This window comes from Anguilla rostrata, chromosome 2, assembly GCF_018555375.3.
Source record: "Anguilla rostrata isolate EN2019 chromosome 2, ASM1855537v3, whole genome shotgun sequence".
NCBI lineage: Eukaryota > Metazoa > Chordata > Actinopteri > Anguilliformes > Anguillidae > Anguilla > Anguilla rostrata.
Window position 1 is genome coordinate 54,951,259 of NC_057934.1, and position 22,550 is coordinate 54,973,808.

General features: G+C 44.5%; 1 protein-coding gene across 1 annotated transcript in view; it reads right to left on the reverse strand.

Annotated features, from left to right (window-relative positions):
- Positions 1 to 22,155, reverse strand: part of nherf1a (NHERF family PDZ scaffold protein 1a) — a 35,822-nt gene extending 13,667 nt beyond the window's left edge. The window contains exon 1 of the mRNA XM_064323194.1: positions 21,354 to 22,155. Coding sequence (XP_064179264.1) covers positions 21,354 to 21,803 — 450 coding nt within the window. The 5' untranslated portion in view covers positions 21,804 to 22,155. The remainder of the gene's footprint in view (positions 1 to 21,353) is intronic.
- Between the last annotated feature and the right edge of the window lie 395 nt (positions 22,156 to 22,550).

The following is a 22,550-nucleotide window of genomic DNA, read 5'->3' on the forward strand; positions in this document are numbered from 1 at the left end:
CCCTTCCGATCCCACGGGACGGGACACCGCGGACCTCCGACACCCAGCCCCGCTGCCCCGAGCCCCAGACCCACGCTGCTCTTCCTGCTCGCTCGCTCGCTCGCTGCACGTCTCTTCTTCGTGTGTGATAAACTTTTTATTGTTTTGTACAATATACTCACAGGATTACAACATTGCAATACAATTATCAATTACTCCCTCCACCCACCTCCCACCCTGCGGCAGTCAGGTCTGTGTCTAAATAATAATAATAAAACAGAAATTAAATATAAACTTAAAATACAGATCAAATAAGCAGATCCAATAGGACAGATATTAGGCCTATATTTTACCCAGAAGATCAGTCTTATACAGAGACACATCTTATAATCTACATATCTCATAGTGACACGAGGCTCAGCCCCAGGAGAGCAGCCTGGTATCAGGCACTGATGCATGAGAGTAAATATTGATCTGAGGGCGAGGCCGCTGCCTGGGAGGACTGCTGTCCTGTACTCCGGGCCCACGCAGATTTACGAGCGTGACTAAAAGAACCGCGTCAGCGTTCACTTCAGCACCTCCACCGCACAACTCAAAGGTTCGCTTCGCCCGGTCGCACGCCCGCCGAGAATCTATCGCCAATAAACAGGCAGAAGGCGGCGCCGTAAAAGTTAATGTTGGAAAAAAGGACCGAGCTGAGGCTTGCCGAAAAGGGCTCGACTGCTTCTTATCACCCGCGGGCACTGCTGACATGCACTCCATCTTTCTGCCGTAGGATCCACTGCTGCACATGACTTTACTGATAAGCTAATGTTTACCTGCCTCGGCAATGAAAAAGTCCCGTAAAGAAACCTGTCAAAAATGCTGAACACCAAATGACCAAAGTAACTGTAAGTTTGTGTCATAGCATGACAGTTTCCAAGCATTCGGTTTTCCACCGAAAGTCAAAGTCCTGAACTTCCCCTCTTCGCTGCAGTTTCCATCTATTTCCTGTTTCAAAATGGCCACAGGGAGGAAGCAGTAACGGTTATGTTTGGCACAGAACACACATGCCAAGAAAGGACTTCCATTACATACACTGTCACTGGGGACAACCGAGGTGCAGGAACACAGTATTAAACAGCAAAAGACGATAGCCACAGCTTTATTACAGCCGGGAACCAGCGCCAGCAAACTAAATTCAAACAGTATGCAGATTCTCATGAGTTACTGGTCTCTTAACAAACAGACACACACAGGCAGCATTGTGCTCAATCACCTGCATGTACTGTATACTCCTGCCTATGCACATTAAGCGCAGGGCTGGAGAACGCAGACAGCCCAGGCATTAAAGGACTGCGCCTACATACGCTGCATTATGCACACGCGTGTCCGCCCACAGGTGGAAAAGAGAAATGGGGAAAACATAACGTCCTTAGAGGAATGTTCCAGCCACTTCTTCCACCCCCTGTGTAAATGTGTGGGACGTGGCTGGTGGAGGACACAGGGCTGTGGAACAGGAGCTAGCTGTGCTGTCTCTCACACACAAAGTATGTGATCTTTCCCCCTCAGGAAGCCACGGGCCTCACTCTCCCACACAGCACAGCAATGCCACTTTCCACTCAGAAATAAAATAAAGACGACAAGGAAAACCACCACTGAATTACTGCTTTCAAAATTATATATATCCCATGTATCGGAGAGAACAAGAAAAGTCAAGACTAGTGAAGAAGGAACAACTATTATTATGATGTGCTTGATTCACTTGAACATAAGGACTGATTTTCTAGCTTAAGCTGTACAGTCTCAGATAAGTTTACACTATGCTGCACTGATACTTTGTATTGAAGTCAACATTGCAGTGCTGCTTGCACAATCATACACACAGGAAATCAGCTTCTCGTCACGCTGCAGAACTGTGGCCAGCACGTACAGCTGTCTCAGGGTGAGTTCAGGCCTGAATATGAAAGCGGGCCGTTTATGTTCTCAGGAGAATCTATTTTAGCCATTAGCTCATCAAATATATTAAGTACGCCGTTTCACTATTTTTAAAATGATAAACATAGCCTACAGGTACTACCGGCTTTAATCAAGGGCTTCCATCCGAAAAGATGCTTTCACACACAACGTCAAAACAGGCTATATCTTATTAATATTTGCATTTAACAAAAAACGTACTTTTTAAATGAAGGTACATCTGAGCATTTAGTTCAGGCTACCAGGCATTAATAGATTTCAGTTTGACTATGTAAATTCAGAGATCAGTGACGACACTGAATGGAGTGTGTGTGTGTGTGTGTTATCACCATTAGTATATTACAATAACAAATGTATATTTGTTATACATTTTCTATTACTGTTATCTACTTCAATGTACAAAAATAAGAACATGAAGAAAATTTTTTTCAAATACCTAACCTGAATTATTATTTTTTTTGGTGGTGATGGTGGAACCAAAATCAAATGGATTTCATTAAAAAAGAATGCAAAATAGAGAAGTACCCTATAACTGATTTGCAATCGTTAGTTAATTAGCTAGACAATTTGTCCAAGTGTGGATGGGGACAAACACACCATGGCAACAATTCATTGCTAGGCAGTGTCTTGTTGACAGCAAAGGCAGGGCACAAGTTTGACCTTTAAAACATTAGCCATTCGAAGATATACTGCTCGTTGATGGGCAATTAAACTGCGATACGGGGTCATCACATCCATACAGATACTGCCAAGAAGATATCGGAGTACTCAAATGTGTCAGTACATCGCCACAGCCAGACTGATCATCGCAAGGCTTGATTTTCAGCAGAAGTCTGCTCATCACCTGTGACCAATTACTTCTCTGAATAATTAAGTGATTCAGCGCTCATGCAGTGATCTGAATCCATCACAGCCACGAAGAACCAATTAAACTGCCTCCACTGTTAAAAATGGACACAGATTCCATAGATTTTTATTTTTATTTTATTTTTTTAAGTAACAATTTTTTTAAGCGTCAAAGATTTTGTAGTGCTTAGTAAATTATGACAAGATCAAAGATTTTCATTGTGCTCTGTAACCACTGTTCTGCAGACAAACCACCATTTCAAAGTAATTACTCATATGATTAATTGTACGCACGAAGCATTAAATAAATCAAGTGCTGACCGCACTTGATTAGTCCACACACTTCATCTATTAATCTCATTAGCCTATATTAAAGAGCAGGGGAAAAGCATTTTTAATGCTTTGCCTTTGAGTTCGGCTGTGCAGAGTATTGACCAGTGTTGTAATTGGTGGTTGCGACAAGGTGGTGGGTATATTATTGCACCAACCCAGCTGAGTCAGAGAGCGATGGAAACGGCACCGATTGCTCCGTGAGGCAGAAAGGCGTCTGCTGTGAAATCGGACATCGTTCCAGGGGCTCCTCGGTGCCGGCCCGGTCCTGGACGTGATGTTTCAGACGCGTCGGGCCTCACAGACCGGACGCTAACTAGCTGCTCCGTCCAGCCGGCACATCCCCACTGAAGAGGGCGCTGCACTAATGGACTGGGCACGACAGAGCCTACATCGCACTAATAGAGTTAACTGGCCTCGCTGCACGCAAGAGAAGGGCGGACTTGTTCTAACTGCACGTCGGCCCCATTTAATCTAATGAGCCTTCTTGATGTTCCCAGCGACACTCATCAAGTGTTAAAAAAGCGTCAGCTTTCGTATCAGTTCACTCATTAACAGCAATTGAAGCTTACAATGTAATACACTGTGAAGGGCCCCAAACATACATTTAAGTGGAAACATAAAAGCACTTGTTCAGGTAGCAAAGAGAGCTAGAGCACAGCTCTCCAGCTTTATGAGTTAGTCATTATTTCAGTTCCCTGGGAAAGATGATCCCTTCTATACGTGCATGTGGTTGTCCTGGCTGTTGAGCACCAGTCTACTTCCACCATTTCAGTGCCTCAGAATAGAGCTAGACGTGCAGCTTGGGAAAATGCTCATGGAACAACCCGGCTGGTCTGTGGTGGAGAGGCAGTCAGTTTCCCCCTCTGAGAGCAATACCAGCAGACGGCTACAGGACACAGCCCCGGGGTCTGCTCTGAGTCAGCTCAGCTTCATTGCACCCGCCATTTACCTGCTAATGAGACTGAATGGCCATTGTTTAGCCGCTTGTGACTCCATTCCCGGAACCCTTGAACACTCTTGTAGTATTTACACTCCCCAGAAAATGAACTTACGGAAGGAACCTGCTCACATGAATAATTACAGGTCCCCCCTTTCTTGGTATAATTGGTATAAGTGAGAAGAGAACTGTAGAGAGAATATGAGAGAAATTCAAATCTTCCAATGCCCAAAACCCAAAAGAAGAGTAGTGTACCATTTACTTTAACTGAAAACAACTGCTCTGGCTTTCTCAGCAACCATTGAATGCAGACTGTACAAGAACTCAGCTTTACCTCTGACCAGAGCATGTCAGGGCAGAGCATGTCCCTTCACTCCCAATATGAAATCATAGGTCCTGCCCCCTCCTCATCTGACATAACCCAACTCACCTCACCGCTACCCCAGGAATAGAGCTCTTTACAGTCCTACATGAGTGCATCTGTGCTACACTGCGTAAGGAGAGAGTACCAAAGGGGAATGATTAAAATAAACACTTTCAGTCAAGGTTGCAGATTCCAGTTGAACAGCCCCACCCCTACACTTACACCCACACCTGGTCATTCTTGAACAGAAAAAACACATTCATCCATAAAAAAGTTAAATCCTACTCCAAAAATGGAAATTCTAGTGATGCAGGCTTTTTTCCTCACTTCTCTGTTTCTCCATCATCAAATGCAAAGCTCATATTGCAGCAGCTAGGCTATATTTCACTCTAGTTTTATAGCATGCTAAAGCTGCACCATTAAAATATCACCCTTTGTCTTTACATTGACGATGTTGACTATTCCCCCACCCCTCCACATCAGGAAAAGAGGAACTTTTTCCACAAAGGAATAGTGATAAAAGTACTGCATTATACAGAAGCATCACAAAGCTTTTGGGCCAGTTCAGATTTTTCACTTTTCTAAACATGCTAAAAAGGTGCAACAGAGAAAGTGTTCCTAGTATCTCTTAAAGATAGACACTCCTTATCTCTGAGGTCAGAGAAGCCCTGGTACAGACTGTCAGACACCCTGTTCCTCCCTTGGTACTTTTCTGTGCCAAGCACCTGGCTGTTTCCTCCTCTCACCAATTGGATCCAATTCAAACGGCAGTTTAAAAAAATAAACCTGTTACAACATAGTTAGTTTACCAGCATGCTGGGAAGAGAAGGTATTTCTGAAGTATAGCCTAACCGACTGCTACTTTAGCCAGCATGAGAGAGTATTTCTGAAGTATAGCTTAACCGACTGCTACTTTAGTCAACATGAGAGGGTATTTCTGAAGTATAGCTTAACCGACTGCTACTTTAGTCAACATGAGATTCTGAGTTAGCTACGCTGTACTAGTCAACAGAGGTATTTCAATATAGCTTAACCGACTGCTACTTTAGTCAACATGAGAAGGTATTTCTGAAGTATAGCTGAACCGACTGCTACTTCAGCCAGCAGGAGAGGGTATTTCTGAAGTATAGCTTAACCGACTAGGCTACATCTTTAACCAGCATGGGAGGGTATTTCTAAAGTGTAGGTAAACCCACTAAATCTTCAGCCAAACGGTTACCAATTTCCAGCCCCTCCTTGAGGAGTGCTTTTTAATTAAGTGAGTAGCCAAATACTGGACTTGCCAAACGCAGCTTGCCATAAACTAATCCAGCAGGGAACATATGGCAGGCCATACTAATATTTAATCCTGCCAGCCCGCCCTCGCAGGGATGCCATCGGAACAACAGAGGAGGGCCTGTGTGGAGCAGAGAGGAATTCTGGGAATCTGCTGCACTCACACAAAACAGCCGCTCTCCCTGCAAGGAAACCACTCCACTCCTACAGCACGTCCTGTCTGCAAGCTCAGCTCCTCTTAAAGAGGGGTGATGTACAAACAGCTGCCCCTCTCTCCTTCTCCCTCTCTATCCCTCCCTCCCTCCCTCTCCCTCTCTGCAGCAGGGGTCATCATCATTCTCCTCTTTAACAAACAAATCCCCCTCAGAAGGACTGAAATGCTGCCGTGGAGTCCATTTCCACACCGTTACAGAGATAAGTATTTGTAAATAACTAAACTGTAAATAGAAAAGTATTCTTCCTTATTTTAATTAGTGCATGCAGTGCTTGAACTGGTGCAATAAACAAAGAAATTGTTCAATTTCAGTACAATACCCCTTTTCACTGTGTTTCTGTAAAGGACTGACAGCAGAGAGGCGGAGCGTCTGACAGCTCAGAGATGGCCTTACTTCTAGGCAGTAAAGAACACATTCTGTATAAAGACAATTCACCACAGTCCGGTTATCCTTCAGCTTAAACAGGACAGGCACTAAAATGGAAGCTGGACAGTTGCTCAAATTGTGTGTGTGTGTGTGTGTGTGTGTGTACTTTGTTAGCTAGTTCCCATTGCTCGTGACACACCAGCCAAACCTAATGTGGTCTTTCCTGTGCTGGGTCAGATGAGCCCGTCTCAGACTGGACGGCCACAGGCTCATGGACATAGGACAGTCTGTGGGAGGGGCTTAACTTTAACATGTTGACATTCAACCTTTGCTATAAGTGATACAGTGCATTGTGTAATAGTTTATTACCCAGTGAAATAAGCCTTCCTCACAAATAGAACAGTACATCATTACCCAGCCCTCAATAAACACATCCCTGATTGACCTCCCGTTTCCACTTTGTGATAAGATAAGCATTTTTGATCATTGTCATGTCACGTGTTAATGATTCTCTAGCTTAAATGATTTAAAGAGCTGCCCCTGCATTCACGACCACACCCAAGTCAAGTTGTGTTTCTTTATTTGAGGTATCCATGTGTATTAATTTATAATTATAGATCTGTCGCCATTTTATATCAAAGGTATGTGAACTGGGGGCTTGTCAGAGTGAAGGGCCAGAAAGGAGTCGCTCTGCAGTCTGCTCTCTGGTCTGACAGTCTCTAAACACGGGACCTGTGTAGGACTCTCCATAAAGAGCTTAATCCAGGCAATCATCTCTCAGCCTTATAATCCAATTTAGGCAGCAGTGGGGAGGAGACCGGACTCCTGACTGAGGTGAGGAGAGAGGAGGGAGAAGGGGGCGCAGTATGTAGTGTGTGTCTGTGCAGTTAAACCCCTGCACAGACACACACTACACACCGCTCTATTCTCCTGTCCCCTCAATTATAATCTTTCTACGGCCGCTCACACAGGGCTGGTGTCAGGAGCTCTTTCAGAGCGGCTGAGTGCGGTAATGCCGAGCGGGGCTCTCCCACGGCAGGCTGGGAATCGGTCAGACAGGCGTCTCGGCCCGTCACAAAGAGCGCCATTGTCAGAGCGCACAGGCTCAGGGCCCTCCTGGGGTCAGGAGCAGCGACGACGTGGGCTCAGGGACAGCTCCGTTTCCCCAGCCATGCCCTACCGGAATGTTCTCTGAAAAGGCGAAGGAGTGCCCAACAGCACCTAGGACCGGCCCCGAGTCTCCCCCCTCTCCTCTGTACTCTAGATGTATTCCTTCTGACCGTTCTCCCAAATTACACAAAAACCATTTCTGTGACTCACCAAAAATACCTCAGGAGGCCCCCGGCCTCTGACAGCCATTAACCCCCAGGCGGTCAGACATATTGTGCTAACCCCCAGGCCGCAGCTGCGGACTTCTGTTTAGTTTATCGACGAGGCTGCACGTCAGAAGTAACCCCACGCCCAACGCAATGTTCAGCCGCAGACAAGCGTCGCCAAGCCAGCCCCATACTGTAGGATTCATTCCGGGGAAACGATCGCACATCTACAAAAATGCACAAGTATTAGAGACTGACCTAATCATGTGTGATGTTGTTACATTTGGGATAATTTTGTTATAATGAGGGCTTCACCTACTTCTTTTATTACTTCAAATGCTGGCCTGTATTTACAGCAGTGTTATGTCATGATGTGTGAGGGGGAAATGACTGTTCTGAAATAAAACTTTCCAGCTACTGCACCCATCAAAACTCTAGGACTAGGTACATCAGAAAAAGCATATCTAACTTAAATAGCTTGAGCAGCTGGAGTATTCAACCTTTACAATACCTCTGTCTGTAACAAATAGATATGAAATCTTCAATCTTAAAGGGGAAGTTCACTATCTGGGGTCCTTTGACTTTATTACCATCGGTGGAAAATCCAGTGGTCAGAAAGTAAAAGCCCTGACATGTGATTCTTCCACCCATGAACTCCCATGAGCCAGCTGATTTCATTAATAAATCCTACCTCTCGGCTGAAAATTGTGCTAATCAGCAAATCGAGATTGGAACAAACTTTCTGAATCTGGATTTTACACCTGAATTTTAATGATTATTTCAGTTTTAGTTTTCGATTGGCCCTCTAGATGTTTTTGGGTATGATGAAGTAAATTTCAGACATTTAGAGAAGCTTATAGCAAACTGGTGTTTTTTTAGAGTGGCAGGTACAGGGTATTTGGGGGTTTGTGGTTGAAAGCCATAAAATACACTTCAAGTAACTCCAAAACAGCTTGAATTGAGCACAATAACATAATTATTCCACTAGAACAAATTCAGCGACAGTCAGACCATTAAAAAAATTTATTTGCATCACAGGACTGTTCATCTGCTCTGGTTTCTGTTTAGACATGCTTACTTCTACCATTTCTTGCTTTGAGGTATTTGGGTTGTTTTTTTTTTTTTTAAATGTGGTAATACAGAAAGCAACATGATGAAAAAGCTAATGCTTAAAAACGGAGTTACATGAGCAAAATATCAGTCCTAATTACCTACAAAACCCTTCAGTCACAAAACATTTTCCATTTTGAGAGGAACCTGCCAGTACAGCAGCCTGTGATTTGGTCTAAAAATGCTTTGCTCCGTTTTTCCTTCCTCATTAAAAATAACTATTTGCACATGCTGACTCAACAGCAAACATTCACAGCTCTCTGCACTCCCGTCTAATTTAAATGAGACGTGTGGAAAAGGGAAGTAAATCACCGTTCAGGAACAAACACATACCTGTCAAACAGGTCTTTTAATTTGTGCAGTTTAACCGACTGTTGCCCTACAAAGGAAATGACGCTGGAGCCATTATGCACGATGTGAGAAGTTTTCTGGGCTCAACGCAGCCTGCAGCGAGCATGATGGCTGACATGAATTAGCCTGAAAAAGATTTGCCAAACAGGCCCGCTGTTGAAAGAGGAGAGTGGTTCAGGCAGACTGAGCGTGCACAGATGTCCGCAGTGAGGTAGGCGCGGTTCTGACGAGCTCGGCGCAAGCGTAGACCGGGACGAGCCCTCGGGTCCTGTCTGCGTGTAATCCAGCTCTGACCTGCCCGCCCTGCCAGCTTGCTCACGGTTTCCCTTCAGACAGGAAGGACACATAGAGCAGAGAGGAGAGGGGCCGAGCAGCTCTGCTCCAGGGGCAATCCTCATTCAGTGCTACACTACTCTGTGTGTGTGTCTCTATCTCACCAGCACGACCAGCACATTCCCAAAATTTATAATAGCTTCAGAGGCCCACGACATTTCAATTTAGCGATGTTGCTACGAAGCAGAGAATACGACAACCAATCTCTTCAGTACAATAACACACATATTTGTCTAGGGTAAATAAATCGAAGAGACCTTATCAGAAGCAAAATAACGTTAAATAAAGTTTTGAAATCAAATTGTCCATACAATGCGAGACAATTTTGTGAAAAAATGACTGGTCTGAATGAACACTGATGCTAAAGAGTCTTTTATGTTTACAGTAATTTATTGTGCACCAGTCTAATCTGCGCGATTCAAATTTTTAAACTTGCATTTAACTCAAATTACTGTGACTGAAAACACTTTAAGCTTAATTTGAGATTTCAACAAAAAGCCTGCCGGAGGTTTTGAGCAGTTGGCTATGCGCAGCAGGTATAAAACTGTGTCCTCAGCCCCACCCACCGCCCCCCTCCCTGACTCACCTGCTTCCTGCTCAAGTGTGCGGTTTCCATAGAGCTACGAAACCAGAACAATTGCGACGCATGAGAACATAGCAGTGTCGCGAAAAACCGCAGCTTGCAGCTACACGCGCTTTCAAAGCAAACTGCACCCCTGAGCGCTTTCCAGCTGCAGCCTTTTCATAATTGTGTCATCGCTGAAAATACTGTTCCGTCACAAAATCGATCCATGTACCGAGCTCACCTTATATGAACCTGTACATCACTGCCACATTATAAGCAGTTGTCTAAGTGGAGCAGGCAGTGATGCACCCTCTCCCAGGCAATAAGGCTGTGGGACATGTAGGAAGGAAGCACAGGAGGAGGTGAATTTATACTGCTATATAGGTGCAGGAGACCAGAGGAGGTCTTGTGACCTGCTCCATAGGGGAAGGAGATCAGAGGAGGTCTTGTGACCTGTTCCATAGATGCAGAAGATCAGAGGAGGTATTGGTGACCTGCTACATAGGTCCAGGAGATCAGAGGAGGTGTTGGTGACCTACTACATAGCTGTGGGAGATCAGAGGAGGTGTTGGTGAACTGCTCCATAGGTGCAGGAGACCAGAGGAGGTGTTGGTGCCCTGCTCCATAGGTGCAGGAGACCAGAGGAGGTGTTGGTGCCCTGCTCCATAGGTGCAGGAGACCAGAGGAGGTGTTGGTGCCCTGCTCCATAGGTGCAGGAGACCAGAGGAGGTGTTGGTGACCTGCTCCATAGGTGCAGGAGACCAGAGGAGGTGTTGGTGACCTGCTCCATAGGTGCAGGAGACCAGAGGAGGTGTTTTGGCGGCCTGCTCCATAGGTGCAGGAGACCAGAGGAGGTGTTGGTGACCTGCTCCATAGGTGCAGGAGACCAGAGGAGGTGTTTGGGCCTGCTCCATAGGTGCAGGAGACCAGAGGAGGTGTTGGTGACCTGCTCCATAGGTGCAGAGACCAGAGGAGGTGTTGGTGACCTGCTCCATAGGTGCAGGAGACCAGAGGAGGGTTTGGTGACCTGCTCCATAGGTGCAGGAGACCAGAGGAGGTGTTTGCGGCCTGCTCCATAGGTGCAGGAGACCAGAGGAGGTGTTGGTGACCTGCTCCATAGGTGCAGGAGACCAGAGGAGGTGTTTTGGCGGCCTGCTCCATAGGTGCAGGAGACCAGAGGAGGTGTTGGTGCCCTGCTCCATAGGTGCAGGAGACCAGAGGAGGTGTTGGTGACCTGCTCCATAGGTGCAGGAGACCAGAGGAGGTGTTGGTGACCTGCTCCATAGGTGCAGGAGACCAGAGGAGGTGTTGGTGACCTGCTCCATAGGTGCAGGAGACCAGAGGAGGTGTTTTGGCTGCCTGCTCTGCAGGGAGGCACAGTACCCACGCATTACCTGGTGCCGGTAGTATTCCGACTCACCTCTTCAGACTGCACCATGGCTACCCTGACCCCCTCTAGATAACCCTTCTTTGTCTTTTTATTTCTTTGGATTTCCTTTTGGATAATGTTACAGTTATAGCTGTGTAAAAATAAGTTATCTGTCTAGTGGTACTTTCTTTAGTTAGATTACAAAATGTTTGTTAGGTTAAGATTATACTTATTGATTATTAATGGGCCTCTGTGCTTTCCGGGTGATACCAAATTTTGTATTCCTGAGAGTTACACTGATGTTCTCCCCTTATGTGTGTCAATCTGTATAAGAGCACCTGATAAATGACTGTAAAGTCAAGTAATGTAATGAACATCGTCCCCTGGCTCAAGCAGACCCAAGTGAAACATGCCCCATACATAACGCGGATGGGAGCCCATTGTGATAATGGACTCGCAAAATCCAATACAAGCCCCACGCACAGAAAGAACCACTAGGCTTCTCTGTGGCCTGGTAGTATCACACAGCTGAGACACACACCCAGGAGGACTTCCACCTTTCTCAATGAGCAGACCTTGGAAGAGCCGCCCCTGGACAACATGAATAAAAGTTGACACCATGACCCTCATAAAACGGTATTCCGGAGAGTTGTAAAATAAAAAGTACTTTGGTGTACCGTTTCAAAGGTCAGGGTTTTTTTTTTTACAGCTGGCATGCGATAAAAATGTTCTAGGTCATCCATCGTATTTTGCATGGGGAGTTTTTCTGAAACATACTCTGTGCCTTTGTATTTGGTATTTTAATAAGATGGCTCTACTTTAAGATTAGAAATAAGATCTGGAAACAATGGGAAAATGCTGAGGCCATACTAGTTCACAATGTTCCAGTTTCCCAGGGTATACCTGGGTGTTTATTTCTCACCAAACTATGCCCTGGGAATGTCACAACTTCTTAAAGCTCAACTTTCTGCACACAGAGATACACTATTCTATACACCAGCCTATACACTACACTAGACCCCTTGGTCTGGTGCTATTTTTCATGGTTTTGGCTAGGCTCCTTAGTTCCAGTGAAAGCAAATCTTAATGATACAGCATAGAATCACATTCTAGACGATTCTGTGCTTCCCCAACAGTTTGGGGAAGACCCTTTCCTGTTTCAGCAGGGCAATGCCTCTGGGGATACAGCGAGGTCAATATAGAAATGGTTTTGTCAAGAACGGTGTGGAAGAACTTGATTGGCCTGCACAGAGCCCTGACCTCAACCCCATCCAGCACCTTTGGGATCAGTTGGAAAGCCAAATGTGAGCCAGGCCTAATCACTCAATCAGCGCCTGACCTCACTAATGCTCTTCTGGCTGAACGGAAACAAATCCCTGCAGCAATGCTCCGACATCCGGTATAAAGCCTTCCCAGAAGAGTGGAGGTTGTTATAGCAGCAAAGGATGGACCAACTCCATATTAATGCTCATAATTTTGGATAAGATGTGAGATGTTAGGTGTCCACATATACTACATGACCAAATGTATCTCAGTTGCCACCATTTGTGCAATGGAATTGACTATAAACATATTGCAGCTTTTGAGATCTGGGAATCTGCTTTTCCTGCCAAGTGAGAGAAGCTCTTTTCCCAATTCTTTACACCCACTGTCCTTGGACTTGTGCATTCTTTAATGAATGAAAATAATGGATAATGATCAACCCTGATACCATTTCAGTCTAGTCTTTTCCTGAATCAGCATTCCTAGTTCAAGGGTTGTTCATTCTCTCAAAGCCCTAGTATACAAGTAACTACACTTGCCTTTTCTTTGCTGTATTACATGGGTCAGCTCATAAGTGTATTGTGACAGGCAACAATTCCGCGCTAAAATGGAAAGCAGAAATAGCATATGATGTCAAGGTCTTACAGCGTGAATGCTGTATGGTACATTTATAGGAAAGAGAGAAGAGAGGAAAGTGGCTACCGCCATGTCATCACTCAGGTTTTGTTTAAAATTCAAGTTTTCTTTTTTTACCAGCAGTGTCACCTATTTTACCCCAGCTAGCTGAGGTCAGCTCAGTGGGCATGGAAGAACACACCACACAGCATGGACAGTGAGCTTACTCCCCATCCAGGCCTCGATTTGTCCTTCAACCGCCACTGAGCGGTTACAAATGGAGCCCTCACCGGAATCCGTGCAACTTCTCCTTTGTGTGACGCTTCCTTCCTTCTAACCCTGGGCCAAAGGCAGCCTTACTGCTCCGGTGCACAGCTCCACATAAGAAAACGACATGTGAGAAAGATAATAAGCGGGAGGCACACAGGATGCTAGGCTGGACAGCAGGCCGAGTGCAGATGTAGTGCTGGGACAGTAATGTTACAGCAGTCTGCACTGTCACCATGTAATGAGTCAAATGGGCGGGCCCAGAAAACAGTGAAAGGGACTGAAACAGCCAAACAAATAATAGATGGCCAATACTCAGCAAAACGGTAACAAACTGAACACCAGATTTAATTTCAGCTGACTTTATATAGCCTACATTTGAATCTCCTGACTTTATTAATTTAGCAATATACTCGGCCGTACATGACAGACAAGCCGCTATTTGGAACAACGCCAAACGTTCTTCTCCACGGATCGTTACATAATCTGCAAAAGTGCCCCGGTAGGGTTCTGCACTGGAAGAAAACAGCAGCTTTTGTTGTGTCCTCCACTGATGCATGGAGGCGGCTACATAAAGATCACATGCCTGAGTGAGTCTCACCACTGCTTTCTCCTGACACAAGGGGAGACAGGAGACAGGGCTGACACTGGCCTGATACTGCCCTGTTACAGACGCACTGGGCATGCGGCTCCCTCTTTAACCAGCCTGGTGTCGCCGCCCGGCTGAGGCACACACAGGCGGCGCCGCACCGCGTTTAGCGTTTCTTTTGCTTTTCATTGCTGACGGCCGCACGCGCTAAAAAGCCACTGGAGCTCAGGAAGTGGTGTATTTGACTACGCGGTGGGCGCTCCACCCAGCACTTAGAGAGCGCAGAGACGCGGCCTGCAAACATATGCTCCATTACCAGGGCCGCTTCACGCCACTGTCAATCCCCCCTCCCTTTTGTGTGGATGGGAACCACAAGCCTCTCAGTGTGTGTGCCCACTTGGATTTTTAAACCACAAGCTTCATTTCCCCCCCCTTTTCCTTCACAGGGCTTTCTAAGGGAGGATGAGGACACTGGCCTTTGAAATAAGGTTGAGCTGGCTTTAAGCCCAGGCTAAATCAAAACTTTTGAACCGGAGAAATCTTCTGACACAAGCAGTCTTTCCAGTCAAGATGAAGGATAAAGAACTGGGCTATTATTTTTTTGCAAGGTGGACTGAAGGTTTGTTTCTGCTTTTGTCTGTCTGGACCTGTCCAGTTACAGACAGTGCTGGACCTACCTGGAAAGTCAACACCACTGTACTGTGCTGAGACCATCAGCAGGCAACAGCACAAGTGCCCTATGGCACCGCTAAAGGACTTTACATAGGGCAGCCGTAGCCCTCTGCACATGCTCACATGACCACAGACACTCTGAATTTAAATACAATCAGACCGGTGACACGCTCACAGCACAGTGAGCACACCCTCTTCCAGCAGGCCATTTCCTCTGGAACACAGAGCTCAACAATCAGAGGAGGGAGGAGGGAAGGGAGGGTCCCCGACTCCTGCAGAGTCCAGCACAACAGTCTGAGGAATGCCACACAGGTCCCACAAACACAACGCAGCAGCTACTGCTTAATGTCATGACCTTACTATTAGAGGGCATGTTCATTCATTATGATCTAAATAATGAAATGCTGTACATTACATCCAGTATGTTAAAACTGTGTGATAATAATAAATGTTGGCGATCTGAAATTTTAATAGCAGGACTTCTGGACACATTATTGCATTATTATACAACATTCACTGTTACAGTGAAAGCAGCCATTTTTAGATGGAAAAGCTGAGTTTCTCTTTCATTATTTCAGCATCTGCCTTTTCATTAGCACAGCTTACTTGCCTCTATCCCCTTTGTAGAGAGACTTAGTCATGGCAGAACCCCTCTAATAATACACCAGCGAAACCAAACCGTCTGGACTGCCCGGTAAACGGCACAAGCGCGGGCGAAAAAGCGACGCTGAGTCTCGCACGTCCAGCTGAGGCAAGAGGCCGCAGGGGAGCTGGCAGCGAAAGGCCACAGCTTCAGCGGGCAGCGCCACAGAGAGCGGCCGCCCGAGCAGAAACCGCCAAGCGCTCTGCCGAGCTTCAATTTAGCCAGATTACCTCTGAACGGTGACGGAGGAAGCCCCTCACACGACGCCGCTGGGCCCCAGAGAACGCGGCATATTAAACGGGGGGCTTATTAAAAACCCACCCGCTTCTGAACCACTTCTCTAATCGTCTGTCCAAAATAGAATTATAATCCTCATAATCCCAGAGCTTCTTAATAAATATTACCGATCAGCCCCTTTCTCATATGTGATGAGTCTAAGTGGAGTGCTTTACTCAAAGGGGAGGGTAAACGGGGCTCCAGAGTGGTGGCATTCAGCAGCCGGACCCCCCACCCCTCCCGTCCCCATCCCCCCCATCCCCCCCATCCCCCCGGCAGGCCGCGTATTGAAACACTCGAGAGCCGTGCCAGTTGGGAGGACTGGGGGGAATGAATGCAGCTTCTGTCTCTCGGCTGTAGGGGGGGGGGAACAACAATTGCAGGAAGCAACTGAATACCCTCAGAAGTTATTTCGGCGCAGCAACACGGCGAAAACAGAACAGACTTCTGCAAAATCAAATGACAGATCTTATTTTAGAGGTGGCTTCACATGGAATTTCCAGTAAATCTATTTATTTAATACGTTTTTACGTAAGCCATGAAACGCAAAGAGCTTGCCCAACACCTTTTCCCCTTTTTAACAGAAAAGACTATTAAACCAAACAAGACCAGATACAGGCCTAACTCAAGGCCAATGGAAAACTGCTGATAGTGCAACTTTGCAAAAAAAAAAAAAAAAAAATGAAACAGACAAGCAGATACAAGAAAACATATTTCACAACGGGCACGCCTTTCTAATTTCTCTGCACCTTGAACGCTGTGCAAAACAAAAGACACATTTTCATATCTTGTGCGCTCTGAGATAAGGCACCACACAAAAAGGCCATCCTGCAAAACCATGATTCCATTTCCAGCTTCCGTTTCCCTCCTCCCTTCCTTCCAGCTCGTAAAGTGCCGTGTAAATAAGCGCGTTCTCAATGGCCGTGGGCGTCTCAGTTCCACCCCTAAATTAGTAGGTTTGTTGCTTTTTGGCGCACGGCTCACGCCCAGCAGTGTGATACTGGCGGGCGCAGGGCGGCTGAGAAAGCACACTGAGCATGCTCACACGCTGGTCCCTGTGAAGGACACGCAGCTGATGTCTCGGCAGTTGAGGGTCTGGCTACTTTGCTCGTACTGCTCCGCCTCCGACACAGGAAGTGCACCGTAACTCCGGGTTTGGTTCAGTGCACTGCAATGGTTCACTGGGTCCTTGCGTTCATGCAGCATACTCTTTAAAACAAGTTAATGCATACATCAGTCTGAGCAGGTTTATTATATCCCCTCTGCCTCTCCCCATCTACCATTTTCAGCTTTAATATGGGTCCAAAGTACCACATAGAGTATACCAGTTTTCCTAGAAGGTCGGCTACAAGTTTGCAATAAAAAAATATTTTAAAACTAAAGACCGTCCTGTGAGAAAAGAAAAAAATCTAAACAGTTCATCACCAGGTCCAAAAAAATCCCAAACTATTCTTCAGCTAATGTTTTCGAACATCTGTTATGCTGTGTTCTTTCACAGGCAAGGCTATTCAATCCATTAAAATACAATTTTGAGGATAAAATCATCACAATTATGGTCTAAGATCTGTAATTTCTGAAAGGGCAATATATCTCTATGCTTTTATGTGGCCATTTAAATGCGCTGGCTGTGAACTTTGGTGTCGGGTAAAATGTAATGGCCTTTGGGGTCAAGGACTCCCCGGGTCCGATGCGCTGTTAATGCTCGAAGGAAAAGTGTAATCAGTAAAAACAGCTGTGAAAGAGTAACCCAGAATGATGACAAACCGGCGAAAGGAGAGCTTGGATGAGCCTCGATAGACATTAATTAATAGCCTAGACAAAAACATGTTTGCCACGAGCTCAAAAAGAATGCAACCAGCTCACGTTCCCTTGAACAGAATGGACATTTTATTGAGTATGCACATTTCACAAAAAACAAAAAAGGAGACACCATATGAGAGCTGGCTACTCTATGTTATAACTTCCTGTTGTGTGTGATTCCTCGAAAATAAAGGAAGATTATAAAGACAGCCGAAACAAACACACTGCATTAGACTAGAGGCTCTTCTGCACTGCGGGCAGTTGAGCCGGAATGGGCGTCTCATGGCCAGGACAGGCCTTCCTTCCTTCCTCTGCAGTCAGACCCATGCCTTTCTCTTCTTTCCCCTTTCTACACACATATACAATACACACAATGCCACATCCTCTTCACCGTGGTGTCGCCACGGCAACCCTGGGGCTGTCTCCTCTGACGACAGCTGGCTCCGTCGTTCCTGGAAGGGTCATCTTGAAGGAGGCCCTGCCTCCGCTTTCTACCTTGTACCCTTTTTCCCAATTTTTGAAGAAAGGAGCCGCATCTCTTAGCTGTTAAGATGCCAAGTGGCTACAGTGTGGCAAAGGGACAGATAAATATAATATGGCAGGGCAGCATGTGTCACCATCACTATCTTACAAACACCAACACAAACACACCCATTCTTCATACCGCCAATTCTAGTCTTTGAAATTCAGAAACTGTAATATATTACCCTCCACTTCTCATGCCTAATTTCAATGGTTGATGGAAAAAGGTTTTCCTTGGCCATGCTGGCTAGTCACATTTAACATACAGGAATGTAAGGTCTGCACTGAGGCAAGGTCTGAATCAACTCAATCAAGGAGTGAACCAGCGTAACTCAACCCAGTGTGCTTCAAGGGTGAAACTCATGCACAGAGCTTTTGCAGCATTTTACCCTTCTGTAAACATGTCACAGAGTTTTCAACAATCTGTATGACCTGACTACACAACCCACAGTAAACGACTTTAGAAAATATCCTTGTTTAAAGCTTACCTAAACAGCTTTCTAACCTAACACTGCGATTCCGCACCATCAACCAAAAAAGGTTGGGTAATATCCGCAGAATCACTGGTCCCTGACAGGCTCGTTTAAAGCTTAAATAGCACCACCGTTTGTACAAGATGCTCCAGCTGCAAGACTAAAGGCTGCACCACAGAAAGTTAAGAAAAGACAAGGGAAAAACATGCCAATGGCCAACTGCCTTGGAGGTCATATGCACTCATGAGGCATCAAAATTTCAACATTTTTGGACGTGCTCAGGTTTGAATGCCAACTGTGAAAATAATAGCATAGTCAATTTCTTCAGTAAAGTAAGGTTATGGGGACAAGAGGCATAGCCCATATTTCTGAGCAGAGGGGGAAAAAACTTTGGCTAAAAAACATCTACACTGGCTAAACATTAGTTTTAAAAGCCTGTTGTCAGGATTCACCATTTGGAACAATGTCGGTGTACGTTCCAGGAAGGTGAATAAAAGTCACTGAGCATTTATAGCAAAGCATGGCTGCTAAGATCAATGGACAAACTACATCACAGAACACAAGTGAATAGAGCAAGCCATGTACTCAGAGCCATTTCATTTTGATGAGAAAAGACACAGACAGATAAAAGGCACAGAGTGAAAACATCATGCACACATCCCAGAACACAGAAGTTGTAGTCACTTGGTTTCTGTTACTCCGTTACAGGTTATTTGCAGAATAACATCAGGACACTACTAAAAGCCAAACCTATTTAGAAGCTTACTGAGGCCTTTTTCTTGCTTTATAACAATGTCACATGTTGACAGTTTGTGATTAATTTGACAGCCTTTGTTGAAAGACCTCCAAATGTGTTGAGGCTATTTATGGCACTGAAGAAACACCTCTTGAAATTAATGTCAGACTTTGTTAGAGATTAACCACATATTTAAATTCATGTTGTCTGTTTATGTAACCTTTTAGTGACTAAGCACCAACACATCTGTAGAGCTGAATAAGTGAGCACTTATAAAACGCATTATTATACTTTAAATATTTAAGAATATGTGAAAAAAGTATTTATTTCATGAATTAGTATTTAACATTGTAAACAAGTACAGAATCAGAATTCTATTATATCCTCTGGCCCTCTATAGCTCAAAATTGGAATGGAACTTTTATTACACACCTACTGTGCAACATAAACAAATAACTGAATGTGTTTTATGCATGGCCTGCAGTTAAAAAAAAAAAACCTCAGCAGAGTATTCAGAATATTTTTACCCAGAAGAACTATAATAAGTGAGTGACTAGGATTCCAGAATTAGGAAGGACAACTGAATGAAATTCCAAAACAGTAGAGGCCAACTGATTCAGAATCCTACATTACAGACAAAACATCTGAAATTCCCGCTCTGGAGGGAGTAAACGTGTGACATTCCTGACCAGCTCATTTCACTCCACTGGAATCTGTGCTCTTCAATAAGGATGACTGCATGTTGTGATGGTTAAAGAACATGCCTACTATCAGGTTCGATATCAGGGTGTAGTATGCTGTGAATGCCGTTCCTAGAATTGCATCAGTATATTAAACAGTATATGAGGTAATGATTTAAAATGCAAAGTTTCCCTGGATACCAGCACCTGGCAGCACAATGACTAATAACTTAGAGCCAGCTGCTCATTGAGAACAGCTTACAAAAAAGCACTGCATTCATATTGGTGCTTAAGCTACTACTTATCATTATCAGAAAGCACTTTCAAGTCCTTGCACAGTACAAATGATTAACTACCGCAACCAACTGATAGACTGGCTTTAATAGGTTATCTATAAAATACAGACTATGTACAAAAACACCATATTTCCCATAAAAAAAGTATTAGTAATCTGTAAATTGTATAAACACAATAACTTAATCCACAAAAATTGTACACCTAAAGATTTGTATTATAAATAGGAAAGGTCAAAAAGGTAAAAAAAAATAAAAAAATAAAAAAACAACTTATACCAATGGAGGCAGTGAGAAAAGGACAAAATTTCACTAGAAACAGCAAAATCTTTGAACAGCAAATGCAACTATTTCTGGTAGTCCAACAAGACAAACAAGAACTAGCCTAAACCTTAGAGTAAGCTCTATAACAAGACCACTGAACAGGTAGAACCCTTTATAGGCATTCCAGTCTCTTGTGTCATCCTGCTTTAAAGGCTAACCTTTCAGTGAAAGGCTTTCACTGTTTTTCACCAGCTCTCACCCAATAACAATGTAACAGGCCTTCCATATAACACCAGAAAACTGCAGTGTTTTAAAGTTTGTTTCTTTACAATCACTTGTCTTCAGACAATTCATTTTATAAGTACAATGAGGTCCATAAGATATAGCATACCTAGCAATATAGTGCAAGAAAACTATTTCTGCTGGTAAGAAAAAATACAGCAGAATCGTGTTCAGTTTTACTGATATGAAGACTGAACACAGAACACGTGGACTTGGGTCAAAAACAGACATAAGTACAGAGTGCATTGTGGTTAGACTGTCAATCTGTCAACCTTACTTGCTTGACAGCCTAATACTTCAGCCACATGAGAAGCCACATTCTAGAACGAGCATTAGTCTTAGCATCCTAAAACGTTATGGATCATGCAGAACAAATTCATTTAAGGACAATATGAAACATGTCATAAATCAAACATTTAACAGATAGCTCACACGAGAAGCGTGTTATAGGCTATCTTGCGAAATAAAATTTTCAAAAATGTAAAAATATAGGCTACATATAATCTATTTCAATTGTCCAATGATCTAATTATATTAAATATTCAGCAGAAAATTCAGAGCCAAAATGGCAGTAACGTGTAGACGTTTCAAGAAGTTAGGCTATTAATGTCAAAACTACCGAAACTTTGTGAATGCCAAGAACTACACTTCAGTCCTGCTTACCTTGGAGCTTACACTCAGCTTCTTTTCCAGGACCTCTCCATTTTTCTCAGGAACCGGGGTCGTTTCTCTCGGGGTACCGTTCTCCCCGACATCCCCATCCGACTCGTTGCTGGGAAGTGGGATTCCTTCGGTGACAAACTCTTTGAGGCACTTTAAATTGTGTTTTTTCAATAACTCCTCCGTCTCCTGATCAACGACGATTAGCTCCAAGTCACCCGTGGTGGCTCGTATCCGGGACACGACCTGTTGATGGCTCTCGCCCTCCACGTTTTCCTCATTGACGAATACCAGCCTATCCCCGGCGCGTAGCCCCGCGGTCTCCGCCGGAGAATCTGGCTCCACCAACCGAATAAACTGCCCGGTCTTTCCTTTCTCTCCATGAAGATGGAAACCGTAGCCATTCGCGCCTTTCTGTAGAACACACAGTCTTGGCTGAAGCGTGCTGGACATGTTTATTGCTATATTTGATCAAACTGCTGAAAACTATTCTTTCAAGACGGAAAATTACAATGTCCAAAGGTTCACTTCAGAAACAAACAGTATGATGTAACCCGAGCGAAGCAAAGACTGTAGATCTCAAAACTCTGAGAAATGCAAATTGCAGACTTTTCTTTTTAGATGTACGAAGTTATTGTCAGTGTGACAATTCACTTTCAACTGAGACTCCTTTTTTAACTGCGCAGACGGAAGGTCCTCCCCGATGCTGTTGCAATCTCCTAACTCCTTTTAGACAGGAGGCAAATGCTCACAAGCACACTCCAACTTCGTTTCGTGACCCTGTAAACTCCAATCTGTCTATTGTAAGTGACTCCGGTTAGTTTATAAATGAGCGTGACGTTCGTGTGGCAGACAGGTGACAACACCAATCAGCATGCGTCTTTGGGAAACATTGGCAAATAGACAATGATTGCGAACCAATGGTTTGCGCCCTTTAACTGTGTAACGTCAACTCCAGATTCAAGTGCTAGACAACTTTGTATGGTTATTTATTTACAGAAAATGACACGATCTGCGATAAATACAGTTTTGTGAGACAAAGCTGCTTTACTCCAAATGTACATTTTGTTGTTACTTTTACTGTGCTAGATTTTATTAGCAAACATTTCTAGATAAATCTGTGATATTCTGGTAAGCAACATTTCAAATAAAATATATGTAGGCCTATTAAACTCTACATTATAGATCGCAGTCCGAACA